The sequence below is a fragment of the Talpa europaea genome (genome assembly GCF_964194135.1).
Source record: "Talpa europaea genome assembly, chromosome: 14".
Lineage (NCBI taxonomy): Eukaryota > Metazoa > Chordata > Mammalia > Eulipotyphla > Talpidae > Talpa > Talpa europaea.
The window spans coordinates 6198554-6212991 of record NC_140082.1 but is presented as its reverse complement, the minus strand read 5'-3'; the positions used below and the strand labels follow the sequence as shown (position 1 = coordinate 6212991).

General features: G+C 40.6%; 1 protein-coding gene across 1 annotated transcript; it reads left to right on the top strand.

Moving 5' to 3' along the window:
- The first annotated feature begins 320 nt into the window (after positions 1-320).
- Positions 321-5119, top strand: RPL6 (ribosomal protein L6). The gene is made up of 6 exons (XM_084253248.1): positions 321-929; positions 1045-1143; positions 2209-2352; positions 2817-2865; positions 4038-4222; positions 4751-5119. The coding sequence occupies exons 1-6, from the start codon at positions 693-695 to the stop codon at positions 4901-4903; spliced, it is 867 nt and encodes a 288-aa protein (XP_084109374.1). The 5' UTR covers positions 321-692; the 3' UTR covers positions 4904-5119.
- The last annotated feature ends 9319 nt before the right edge of the window (positions 5120-14438 follow it).

Below are 14438 nucleotides of genomic sequence, written 5' to 3'. Positions count from 1 at the left end.
GGCGGCTCGCCCCCCTCCTGGACGGCGGGGACGAAGCCCCTCCGAGGACCCGTAGCAGGCTTGTGGGCGCGGAGGGGCCGGTAGCGCCGCGGTCACGCTCGGGAATCCTGGGCCGGAGTTCCAGAAGACGTCGCTGAGTTTGTCTCAGCCACGTTGGGATTCAGGGCTGACGCCACAGGCGCTTTCCCGGCGCGACCGGAAGTCGCCGCTTGGACTTTTCGCTTTCCTCGGCCTGAGCTCTGTGCGCGCGCGTGTGTGTGTGACCCCGACTTGTGAGCCGAACGCCTGGAATGAGGGCGCAGTCAGGGGAAAAGGGCCCTGGAAGCAAACCCTTGGCAAGTTCCAACCTCGCTGCTTCCTGGCTGTGGGGGTTTGTTGGAAGTTACGGCGTGCAGGACAGGAATCCAGGAATCCGAATGCCGTGGGGGCTTTCGACCACTTAATTGATCACTAGCAAAGATCTAATGGGGGTAAAGAGATCTTCAGCACCTCCAAAAGGGTATCATGTTTTGGAGGAAGACAGCTTTTATCTTAACAGCGCGTGGGGGGAAGAATAAAAACGATGTGACAGTGAGGGCGAAGGGTGGGGGCTTTCTCTGGGTAGGTTCATCAATGTGCATTTTAGATAAATTGCCTGTTACGGGATGATGAGTGAAATGACCTCTTTTTTTTTTTTTAAAATGTGTTGGTAGATGGCGGGCGAAAAGGGTGAGAAGGCGCCTCCTAAAGAGAAGAAACCTGCAGCCAAGAAAGCTGATGCTGGTGGCAAGGTTAAGAAGGCCAAGGGCAAGGGCAAAACCCCTAAGAAGGGGAAGCCCCACTGCAGCCGAAACCCTGTCCTAGTGAGAGGAATTGGCAGATATTCCCGATCTGCTATGTATTCCAGAAAGGCCATGTACAAGAGGAAGTACTCAGCAGCTAAATCTAGGGTAAGGGAGAGGGGCACTGTTGAGCAGATCTCTTTAATATCTCTTCATATTAAAATTTTTACCTGCCTCTGACTGTCAGCATGTCATGACTTTTCTTTCATTTGTGTCCCGACAGATTGAAAAGAAAAAGAAGGAGAAGGTTCTGGCTACAGTCACAAAACCAGTTGGTGGTGACAAGAATGGCGGTACCCGAGTAGTTAAACTTCGCAAAATGGTAAGGGCCGGGAGAGACGATAAATGGGATGTTTACTAGAAGCTGGAATAGTGTGAAGATGTATTTCCTTTAGGTATACTCCGGTCTTAGAATTGTTTATAAGGATAATGGGGCCTGGATTTGCAACTTAAACATTAAGTAGCTATTTCTGTGTGCTTAGGGGTTTTTGTGTGTGCAACAGGAATAAAGGTTCCTGCACAGAGTTGTGAGAATTAAGTGAAGACATGCTGAAAGCTTGTGATGCTGCCAGGTCTATTAGAATTTATCCTTTGGAGTGATGTTTCTTGCTCTGCCATGACCAAGACCTAGCTTTTGCTGTGATATGAATTAAGGAAATAGTCTCAGATATATCACATGTTGACACGTCAAAATTACTGCACCATCAGAAGGGCCACACTTGGATTGCCTTATCACTGTTCTGAGGGTTAGTTTTCCTACTAGGTATTACTAGTTTTTGGGAAAGGCAAAACTGTCCACTACACTGATAAGCAGTTAGAAATGAGTTATTGTCATAGCCTCAGTAGTTTTGGCTGGCATCGTCTTATAGTCAGTGAGCTAACAGTCCTGATCTGAATTGAAAGTGGTGTATGACAATGGGAGGAAGTGGTAGGGATGTGAACACTTAATTTGAATGGGAAAACAACCATGCCTCCATGACATGTTGGGGGGAGGTAATTTAGTACATGTTAGGGAACTCAGAAAAGCTCGAGAATTACTGTCACTCATGTATGGTTGTACGTGACACTGTAGTGCGATGGCTTGCCTTGTCATAGTTTAGTTTTATTCTGAGTTTAAGATGGCAACTTGCTTCGTGCTTTGGGTATTTTTTAATCATACAGCTTTCCTCGGTGAAATGGTTTCCATCCTATATTGCTAGTGAGTGATATAGAAGCATTGTTGATCATTTCCATTTGAAGATCTGCTTAGGAGAAATAAAAATGCAATAGTGTAAATAAAGCTTTTCAAATATGTAAAAAGGTTCTAGCAAAGATTTCAACTGTCATAATTAGTTTTACTAATCGAAATGTGGCATTTAAATAAGTTGAACCCCTTGGCTCTCTACAGCCTAGATACTATCCTACTGAAGATGTGCCCCGAAAGCTGTTGAGCCATGGCAAAAAACCATTCAGTCAGCATGTCAGGAAACTGCGAGCTAGCATCACTCCCGGGACCATTCTGATCATCCTAACAGGGCGTCACAGAGGCAAGGTGAGTAGAGCACCTGGTTTCACGGGTGCCTGGACTGCCTGATCTTAGTGTATCTGCCAGGTTATAGAGTTTCAGGGGGACAACGGGGGGAGGTAGAGTGGCCTAACACTACCAACTACCCAGGCACTAACATGAAGTATTTAGTCCATAATACACATTAATCTGTTACATTTTCTCCTATTGATGTATTAGTACATGATTCACATACCATATCTGAAAATGTTCATGTATTTTGAGTCAATTCCTTAGGATAGACTTGCAGGAAGTAAAATTAGTTTTAAGGGGGGGAGGGTTGTTTTTATTAAAAGTATGTAGTACTTTTAATAGCTCACCCTTGTTTTGGTATAGTTGCTTTTAAAACTGCTGAGAATGAGAAATTTTCTTTGCCAGTTTCAAGCCTATGATTTGATTAATCAAGAATTCAGTTTCCAGTTATAGAATTAGCATTTCTGCTTAATTTTCAGAGGGTGGTTTTCTTGAAGCAGCTGGGCAGTGGCTTGCTACTTGTGACTGGTAAGAAAATCATCAATTTTATATTCTCTTAAAAAAGTATCCTTTTGCACCTGCATGGAAGTTTACGGTGGCATGAGAATTCTGTGCCCTATTTCTTTGCTGTGTATACACATGAGTTCCTGAGAAGTAATGAGTTCCTGAGAAGTAGGTAAATTTTTGTGTGGCAGTGTCACTAGTAACTGCTGCTTAAAATGCAGAATGGTCAACCACTAAGCATTAAGAAAGTATTGCTGGGGGCCTCCCTGATGGCTCAAGGGGTTAAGTTACAGCACTATGAAGCTATCCACAGTCACTGCAGCATGAGTTCAATCCCCAGCCAGGAGCTGACCCACATGGCGCAGCAGACCTCTCCTGTCTGGCCCACTGCTCACTTTAGCGGTGTATTTCAGTAGATCTGCTGTTCTGTTCCCCACTCTGTCTCTGGTGAATACTCTGAACCCCTGGGCCTCTGGTCTGCACCCCAGCTCATGTATCCATAAATAAATCTTTTAAAAAGAAAGGAAAGTGGGCCTCCCCAGTGGCGCAGCGGTTGAGCGCTGGGTTGTGAAGCTCCCTGCGGCCTCTGCGGTGCCGGTTCGATCCCCAGCTGCTCCCCGGCCACCGGAGGAGGGTCCCACATGGCACGCAGACCTCTCCTGCCGCCCGCTGCTCCCCTCAGCAGTGTACTTTGGTCCTTCTGCCTGCTCTACTCCCCACTCTGGCTCTGGTGAATTCTCTCACCCTCCCGCGCTTCTGACTGTACCAGTGCATGTATAAACAAACAAACAAACAAACAAATAAATAAAATACGCGCCTCTTTATAAAAAAATAAAAAAAAAAAAGAAAGGAAAGTATTGCTGAGCAGTTCTGAAAAGTAAACTTCACTCTGACAGGCAATACTCAAATTTGGTATCAGGGCCTTGTGATTTTGACCAACCTGTATAAATGATTATGCTGGTTCCAACTTGGTTTACTTAGGAAAAGTGACCAGCTTTTGAGGGGCACGGGCCATACAACCTTGGACAAACTGAAATACTGCCAGGTTCTGGGTGTTAGTAGTAGAGAGAGCAATTTGGAATTTCTTGAGATACAGAGAAATAACAAATTATACTCATGAGGTTTCTCCAAAGTCATTTCTAAAATGATTGATTTAACCTCTTTGATATATTGATTCTTTCCCTTTTTGGCCTTAGGACCTCTGTCCCTCAATCGAGTTCCTCTGCGTAGGACACACCAGAAATTTGTCATTGCCACTTCTACCAAAATTGACATCAGTGGTGTGAAGATCCCCAAACATCTCACTGATGCTTACTTCAAGAAGAAGAAGCTGCGTAAGCCCCGACACCAGGAAGGTGAGATCTTCGACACAGAGAAGGAGGTAAGCTTCTGTTTCTGTCTTTGCTGCTGATAGCTCTGGCTCCCCTCGCTAGGGATGAAAATAGGATTAAGAGTGTTTAGCCCAAAAAGATACAAATAATAATGAGGCATATTTAAAAAATAGTGTGTTCCCAAATTCAGTACCTCCTAATGGTAACTGGAATCTCAGATGAGATTGTGGTTTTGGTGCAGTTAAAGAGTTATTGCTCTTGCTCTGTTGGGAATGCACGCTCAGCTGTCTTTGCATTAAAGTTGACCAGAGGGTAATATGTTTTTGTTTAATAAAAGGGAATTTTATTTCACGGCTTTTCAAGGAAAAGCTTTTCAGAATTGCCTTCAGGGGCCCTCCCCTGGTGGCTCAGCATTTGAGCGCTGGGTTGCGAGGGTCCCACAAAAAAAAAAAACACAGAATTGCCTTCAACCCCCAAATATTACTGGGATTGACTTACTTGTGAGATTTTTTTTGGGGGGGGGTTGGAGAATTTGGTATTTGTGCCCTCGTTTTCTAAATGATTTTCTTTTTCTTTAGAAATACGAGATTACAGAGCAGCGCAAGGTGGATCAAAAAGCTGTGGACTCGCAAATTCTGCCAAAAATCAAAGCTGTTCCCCAGCTCCAGGGCTACCTCCGCTCTGTGTTTGCTCTCACCAATGGAATTTATCCTCACAAGTTGGTGTTCTAAGTTTCCTGCAAAGAATCTAATTAAATAATGATAATTTCTTTTGTCTTTTTTTTTTTTTTCAAATTTGCCTGGTGGTGTAGCTGGGTCAGATTAATGGACTCCACTGAGGGGAATGGGGTTGATGGGACAGGGTGCTGTGCACTGAGTTGGAACCTCTTCATCAGCTTTAGGTGGGCATTCTTACTTAGTGTCTGGCTTTTCAGTGTTTTCCTCCACCAGTACCAAATTATGACATTCCCCAATCCATGCTAAACAAGCGCATCTGTACGAGGAAGAGAAACTGGGCTCCTGACAGGTTTTTCAGTCCTAACTGAATGTTGCTGTTTCTTATAAAATCTAGCTTGTTTTAAAACATACACAGTAAAGAACAGTATAATTATCTTCCGCTTGTTTTAACCAAAAACCCTCATGCTGTCTATGTTACTACCCAGAAAGGATAGTTTCCATTGTTAACTATGAATTAAGTGCAGTGTTGCAGTCAACCTCAGCTGTGCGGATGAGCAAATAATCAGGTGAGAATTATTTGCTGAATGAAAAGAGCCTCATATTTTAATTTTAGTAAGTTGTGCTAAACTGCCCTCTGTAGGGTTTTTACTGAAAATAATATATAGAAGTCCCCATAAAAAATGGGTCATTAAACAAGTTCTTGCCAATAGATAAACGATGAAGGGCTCTCATGGTTTTCTTTTTCAGTTGGTTTTATTGATACATGATTTTGTACATGAAATCCAGTTTGTGCATTTTTGTGACGAGTGGCTGTCACAAAGTGGCAAGTACCACCTACTCCAAAGTTCCTGCATGTTTTAAAGCCAACTCCAGGCAACTACTGATAATTCTAGTTTTGCTTTTTCTAAAGTGTTACACAAAATGCTTGTTAACATAATACCTGGTTTTATGCGTGGTTCAATAGTTGTAGATTTGTCCATTGTGTCAATATATCACTATCTTAAAGCTGCTCGTTGGGCCTCCCTGGTGGCACAAGGGTTAAAACACAACCTATGAAGCTCTCCACAGCCACTGCAGCACAAGTTCGATCCCCAGCCAGGGAGCAACACACATAGCACAGCAGACCTCTCCTGTCTCACCTGCTGCTCCCCTCAGCAGTGTATTTCAGTCAATTTGCTTGTTCTATTCCCCACACTGTCTCTGGTGAATCCTCTCCCCCACACACACCTCTGGCCTATATCCCAGTTCTTATATGCATAAATAAATAAATTTTTTTAAAAAAAAAACATTTATTTATTTATTATTTATACAAGCACTGGGTACAGTCAGATGCACGGGAAGATGAGAGAATTCACCAGAGCCAGAGCAGGGAGCAGAGCAGGCAGAAGGACTGAAGTACACTGCTGAGGGGAGCAGCGGGCGGCAGGAGAGGTCTGCACGCCATGTTGGACCCTCTTCCGGTGGCCGGGGAGCAGCCGGGGATCAAACCCGTGCTGCAGAGGCTGCGTGTGGGCAGCTTCGCAACCCAGCGCTCAACCACTGCACCACCAGGGAGGCCCTAAATAAATAAATCTTAAAAAAAAAAAAAAAGCCACTCATTAAAAGACAGAGATTGTTAATGTTTTGCACCCTACCAAAATTTACACTTCTTGTCAGTGCTTGGTAATTTTCTGATTGACATAGAGTATAAGTTACAGGTATATAACATGTTTCAATATTTGTATATTTTAAAAAATGATCACAAGTCTAGTTATCTTCGACCACAGTCAAAATAGATGGGTGAAGATGGAAAGAAGGTATGAACTTCCAGTTACAGCATGTTATGAAGTGTAACACAGCATGGTGACTAGTAATTGTGTTGGAAAGTTGCCAAGAAATATCTTAATTTCTAATAAGAAAAGACTGAGGTGATCATTCCTAACAAAACACATACCTATAATACTTGCTAAAACATACAGAAAACCAGGTTAGCAAGTGTCCAATAAATACAAGAATTTTTCCTTGTGATGAAAATTTTTAAGGTCCTGGGAATTTTAACTATACAATACAGATCCATTTACTTGTCACCATACTGAACATTATATCCCCATGGTTATTCCTCAAATTGGGCTGTTTTTCCTGCTTTAATTTTTGTACATGCCGTCTGCCAACAGCAGACGTCCCATCTCCTCCCCACCATGTGACTGGTACCTACTGTGCTGACTTCATTCTACGTAGTTTACCCAGGAGCGAGAAAGCACTGCTCTGGAGTGCAGAGCACCGTGTTCACTCCACAGATCCATGTATCATGATGCAGGAAGATCAGGTATTGGGATTTGCCAGGATCTGAGTTTAGTACTAGATTACCTTGGGTGTGTTGGAAAATTTGGGGTATCTCTATAATTAGACCAGAACTTGGGTATGTATAAGGATGTTCATTACAACATTAAAAGTTCATCAGTGAGGAACAAAGTAGTTGATGTGCATACAGTGGGTATAATGTGTCACAAAGAGTGGAGTAGCTTCATAACAGCTTGGGAAAAGACCTCCATGTTCAGTAGAGAAAGGATGGTGGAGACATCCAGATGGAATGTAAATTCCTGGATTGAATCTTAATCTTACAAACCAATTTTAAGAGATATTGGTACAGTTAGGGAGATATCAATACGGACCAGTCACAAGAACTTAGTGACTTAAAGAGGTACAGTCACTTTCATTGGTAAATAACTTTAATTGGAAAAGATTCAGACAATATACAGTGTCTCGATAAAAGAATTATGATTGTTAGCAAAATGGCCTCAAGACATCTCCCTATGTTTTTTGTGGTCTTGAGCCCTTCATGGTCAAATTATTAAAGAGATGAAATTTTTAATGTGGATTATGTCTATTGATATCTACTGTATTAAGACCAAGAAATATTTTAAGATGATAAGCCATTCCATGTTAATTATATTTTTGGGAGAAAAATGGTATTTGCTTCAACATTCAATCCGTTGGCCCCTGGAAATCTCATCTACACTCATGAGCATGAAAACACAGTATCTTAAGTGGTAGCATGAGAAATTGCTATCACTTCACAGACACATGTAAGGAATCTTAGGGACACCAGGGATCTCCTGTTCACTCTTAGAACCACTCTCCTTTGCAATGTTCTAGAAAATGGAATCCACATCCCCACCCCTGACATGTCCTTTCTAGTTCTTACAGCCTTGATGCACCTGTGCAGGGCTTAGGCAGACCTGCTGGTCAAGAACACTTCAAGGCCAGGAACTCCAGCCTGAGGTCCTGCTTCTTCAGTGTCCCCAAACACCTGTAGGGGTTTCCTGATGGCAAACTGTGGGTTAAAAGAAAAGTTTAGGGTCTCCCCAGTGGTGCCGCGGTTGAGCGCTGGGTTGCGAAGCTGCCCACAGCCTCTGCGCACCCATTCGATCCCTGGCCACCAGGTGAGGGTCCCACATGGCTCGCAGACCTTTCCTGCCACCAGCTGCTCCCCTCAGCAGTGTACTTTGTCGGTCTGCCTTGTTCTGTTTCCCGCTCTGGCTCTGGTGAATTTTCTCACCCTTCCGTGCTTCTGACTATACCCAGTGCTTGTATAAATAAATAAATAAATCTTAAAAAAAAAAAAAAGTTTATTTTCAGTTCTGCAGAAACGAGTCCAACACTTCCAGAGGGTTCAAGTCAAGCTATTGGTGGTAAGTAGCCCTCATGTTTCTTCACTTGGGGTCTTGGTATCCTTTCTTCTTGAGTGTGCCACTTTGAGTCCTGTCATCACATCCCTACTCCCTCTGATTGACATTGAATTCCTCAAAGGCCGTTGTGATTACAACCCATCCGGATATCCAGGGTAACCCCACTATAAACAGTTTCTCGGACACTCCTATCATGTAATTTTTTTTTTTAATTGACAGTCACCAATGAAGAGTTTATTTTTTTAAAAGATTTTTATTTTTAATTTATACAATAGCTGGGGTACAGGCCAGAGGCGCGGGAAGGTGAGAGGATTCACCGGAGACAAGAGTGGGGAGCAGAACAGGCAGACAGACCAAAAGCTCTGCTGAGGGGAGCAGCGGGCTCCATAGGAGAGGTTTGCCACGCCATGTGGGAATCTCCCTGGTCAGCCAGGAATCTAACCCGCGCTGCAGAGGCTGCGGACAGCTTCACAGCGCTGTGCTCAACCCGCTGCGCCACCAGGGAGGCCCCCTAAATGTGCTTTTCCCAGGCCAAGTGCTTCTCCAATTGCGTGTAGATACTTATACAGCAGTGTAATCTGCCGCGGACCAGCACAGCAGTAGACGATGAGGCCACCTCAGGGTTGAGAGAAGCGTGCAGGGTGGTCAGGGCGTCGGCGAAAGAAATGACAGACAGACACACTTCAAGAGTGAAAATCTGAGTGTAATTTTCTTTAAGTTTGTGACCAGTATATATATGTTTTCCAAAAGCACAGGAATGAATATCAATGAAATTAGCTTGCTCATGGGCTCAGTCTATTACCATCAGGGAGGTGATCTACATAACAAACAATGACCATTATAGAAGAAAGGAGGAAGTTTAGAAAGACAGATAAGGGATTAAAGTTTGTAGTTCTAGGAAGATGGGATAAGATTTTTAGCATTCTTGTAGTGGTTCTTGGTGGTCATTGTCTTTTGATAAGCTTCTGCCTTTTCAGGGAACTTCCACTGCACTTCCTCTGCTTCAGGCTGTTCTCCCCCCCCCCACTGCGCGCTGGTTGCCCAGCCGGATCTAGGGACCTTGGCGAAAGCCATTCCTAAAGATCACTGCGGGGGGAGGTGCAGCAGGTAGGGTTTTGCTGTTCTCCCCCCGCGCGCTGGCGCTGGTTGCCCAGCCGGACCTAGGGACGGTTAGCCCTAAAGGTCACTGCAGGGGGAGGTGCAGCAGGTCCCCCTTTGTTTTTAGAAGGGAGCTGGAAGGTGTACATATCTCGTTGAAGATGATGAATGGACCTGTGAAGTAAGCGGGCAGAGGGGAAGGAGTAAACAAAGGAACAGGACGAGTAGGGAAAGAACAATAAAAGAGAGAATGAGATGATACCAGTGAGTAGGAGTCAAAGATTGGAGAGTGGAAGCTAGAGAATGAGCAAAGGAAGAGAGTGAAGTGTGCAGATGAGACTTAGTGACAGCAGAAATTTCAGCTTGGAGACACGAAAGGTCATGAGAAAGGTCATTGTCTTGCCAGATGCCCAATAGGTGATGTTTGGTAAGATTCCAATGTAAGGAAGAGTTATAATGTAAAGGCGTAAAACAAATGAAACGAAACTGAACATGGCAACGAGTAGACAGTTGTTGTTTGAGAAGTTGAACCTCATTGCCAATAGCAATAACAATTTCTTCCCGAGCATTTAACTTTCTTTCTAACTTATAATCAATGTCCCGCTGTATTGCGAGCGCCATGGACACGTTTTTGGTAAGGTCATTTACAAAAGAAGCTGTCTTAGCTTCCTGAATTAAAGCAACAGAGGAAGCAGTTAAAGAGGTAACTAAGGAAATCAGAGCGGCAATGCCTAGAATAAGGGTAACAATAAAACGTTTAGGACGAAGAAGAGCATGTACCTCATCTAAAACTTGCATGGCAATATTATCATACCAAGGCATATCATGTAAATCAACAGGTAACATAACATAGGAGGGTCTTTTGAGCAAGACCACCACAGGATATAGACGAACAAGAGAGGGGATAATACAATTAGTAACAATGCAACTGGAACAATGAATGGAGTAAGAAGTCCCATGCGATTGAATGCGTGTAGCTGAGGCATTCCCCAGAAGTATAGCGAAGGGGTATCCAACGTAGGCACGCACTGGGATCTTAGTGGTGTCCTGTCCAGGTTTTTTGAAGTGTACATCAAAGGCAGCGAAAAGACGAAAGAGTTCAGGCTTTATGACAGAGCTTTCTGTTCAGGGAACCGGGTTATTCAGTCCTGCCAATGGAGGCAAGCTTTCTCATCATTTTCAGAGGTGTCTGGAACCCTACGAACAAAGCAGCAGTTTCTCCACATTTTAGTTTAGCTCTATGTCAACTCCCTGGAAGAATTGTACTCAAAGCCGCACAAAAGGTTAGCTCTGCTAGAAAAAGAAAAATATACATATATATATAACATTGCTGTAGAGTGTGGTCAGTCAAAACAAGAAAACTTTGTTGAATTAAGGCAAAATGTAAAAACATTTTCAATGTTATGCCAAACAAAACAGTAAAAATCAGGTTTATATCCAACAGTCTATACAGTCCTTTGTAGAAAGATTTTTACTCTCAAAAGTTTATCATTTTGAATCAATTGAGGCCTTTTCTTCTTATATTGTGTAGAAACAAGTGCTGCAGACATTAAATCATTGAAGTATATAATATTGCAAGGCAACAATAATCATTGACAATTTACATATATCAGGTATTGAAAGATTTTATTTTAGAAAACCAATGTTAACATTTTTGTACATATTAGAGTTTTACCATTTTTTCAAGTGACAGTGGTTTCCTTGTAGTGTAACTTTACCAGGTAAACCAGATAGGATAAATTTATCTAATGTCCTTCCCAGGAGGAAAAGGAGAAAGTTTGTGGAGTATCTCTAAAGCTCTGCTGAGGTTCCACACAATTTCCTTTAATTGGTTAAATGACAGGCTACCAAATTTTACTTTAATTTAGATTTTTGGGATGCTGTGTCATAAATACTTAGAAAGCAGCAAAAACAACCATATTTAATTTTTATAAAAATTCTAGCCCTGAATATAATATTGACAATCAAATCATAACCTTTAATTGTCATCTCAAAAATCTTAGTTTTTCAGACACTAGAAGACATTATGTACCCAAAATCATTAACCTAGACAAGAGCCAAGATTATACCCAATGTTAGTGTATAAGTACATGTTTTGAAACAACCCATTAGATTAAAACTCAGTTATTATTAACCAAAAATTATTTTAGCTAATGTGTTCCCAAAATACTAAAATAATATAAATCATTTGAGTATACAAAATTTGTTTTTTGTAAAATTTCTTTGAGATTTTTAACACTTTCCTTAGCCGTTACTTTTTAATTCTTTTAGACCTTCAACATTTGCTTTCACTTATCACTTTACTTTTAGGACCATTAAAATATCTATTTTTAATACATGTTTTTCTTTGTAAACACACATTTTACATTACATCGATTTAGGATTGTCACATCTTTCACTAACAGTAAGGCATTATAATACTGTTGTTTGTACTAGATGACTTAAATGTGAACACACAAGGTAATATGACATTAGAATTTTTAGGTTTCACAAATAGGTTCAAAAAGTAAACCTGAAAGTTTAGTTGTAGTTTTAGTTTCTGTTATGACTGGAATTCCATTTTGCATGGCTGTTAATAACATAATGGCACATACCTAGGTTTTTCTAGGCTAGCTAATAAAGAAGCAATTAGGCAAATTAATAAAAACAAACAAACAAAAAAAAAATCAGAGCACCATATAGATACTATGTACATTTTGCACATACATGTGACTCAGTAGGAAGGACAAAAGTACCTTTTATACCAGAAATTTCTTTTTGAAATAAACATTTAAATAAAGTATTCATAACTTTAAGGCATATATACTTTGAATTATATTATAAAATGTAAACTAGTTTTTGTTTATTAAAAAATTGTTTGATTAAGATCTTTAAGATTTGTTTTATGATAATTTATAAAGGCGCCATTTATAATTAGTCCTCCGGAGGTAAAAAACAAAACAAACACAAAGACAGACAAACAGATACAGAGATCTCTTGATAACATTTAAAATTTTGGCCATGTGTATATATTTTGAAACAGTTATTTTAGCAATGTGTGAAGATACTGAGGTTTTTAATGAGTCAACAGCTAAAATCTGTACACAGAATAAGTGTCTAATCTTAATTATTACCAAAGACCTTGGGCTCGAGACCACAGTAGTCACGGCAGTTTTTACTAATTTTTTTTTTTTGATAAGAAAATATTTTTGGAGTTTACATTTTTAAGAAATGATTATATGGCTTTAGCTTGTTAACATATTATCTCACTGGGAACGGTCATATTTTAAAACATAAAAGTACACTGTTATCTTGAGAACAGGAGAAGAGGTAAATTTTTACAGTCTGCCTGTAAAATTTGAGGTTTAGAATTTAGCTCAAAAATGTCTGTATCATCACTTTATGTTTTACCAGGTTAGTTTGTTTTAACAAGAAACTTCATCTTTTACAGGTCCAATAAGTAAAATTAAAAGCTTTTATTCAACCAATAAGCATTTTGTATAGCTTGTTAGCACGTCAAAAGTAACTCAGCAGTTTCTGCCTAAGACAATTTAAACTTTAAAATCAGAGAAACACAGGGAAATGGAACTTTTTTTTTTTTTTTTTGTAGAATGAACCAATAGTCATTTAAGGTGGATAATAGAAAAGCTCAGTTCTCCACAGCAGGAAGGTAGTAGAGACCTGTCAGTGATCCCAACACTGGAGAAACAGTCCAGGCAGCTGCTTGTTGAGATCAAGGGCAGCCTCCACCAGCCCACTGCAGTGGGTTCATACTATTTTAATAAAAACCTTTTATTTATATTATAGTCATATAGTCTCATACACTCATATTTAACCATTTTTTATAATAAACTTTAACAATTGTGAATTAACTTTGAATACTATTATTTAAAAATGCTTTATTTATTTATTTTAAAAGAAACAAATGGCAAAAAACTTCACTGGGGGGAACCTAGCCTCTTCCCCAAATAATTAACAGGAAAAGATTGGAGCATTTTTGTTTTGTTTTGTTTTATTTAAGATTATGACACATTATCTCTTATTTGTTTTTGAGTTTTATTTTTATCTCAACAATTTTAGCCAAGTCCGAGCTGGAAATTTGGGCTGGATTTTGGAATGGTCTCATAATTGGGAACCGATGCCTCTGCAAAGAGGTCAGCATTGGCTCTAGAATCAACTTTTGGCCTTTGAAAAACAATTTTACTATCCCAAGAATCCTGATCACTTTCTGTAATACTGCAGGCTATTTTTTATTTTACCTTTTGTTTTGCATATTTCATTTTGCCTCCAGCCAGGCAAAAACGACCTATCTGTTTAGGCAATTGTTTTATTAATACGGGGCTGTCAGCTGAGTCCTCATTGATGTTATTTAGGGATACAGACAGCCATAAGTTTTTGAGTTTTTTATTTATTTTCTCTAATTCAGACCCTTGATCTAGTGTCACGGGGGAAGCATTTAAGCAAACTTTAATGTAATGTTGAAGCATACCAGTTTTTCTTATAGGTCTAATAAGTTCTTTACAGAGGGAATTAGCATTTTCCCATGCAAATTGTTTAAACAATAAATCTCGTGCTCCGGGAGGATGGAAGAACCTTATCCAGAGCAGTTTCTAATCTAGCCACAAAATCCTGGTACATTTCATCCTGGCGTTGGTGTATATCAGTGAGATTAGTGGGTTTGTACTCAGGTGAAGGAAGATTTTTCCATGAGGCAACTGATAGTTTATTAATTTCAATTAGGACTTCTTTTGGAAGGGCAGCTTGTCTGCATACCTCAGCATATTTGTCTGTTCCCATGAACATAGAAAGGGAAATTTTCTCAGCCTTGACCTCATCATGCTTTT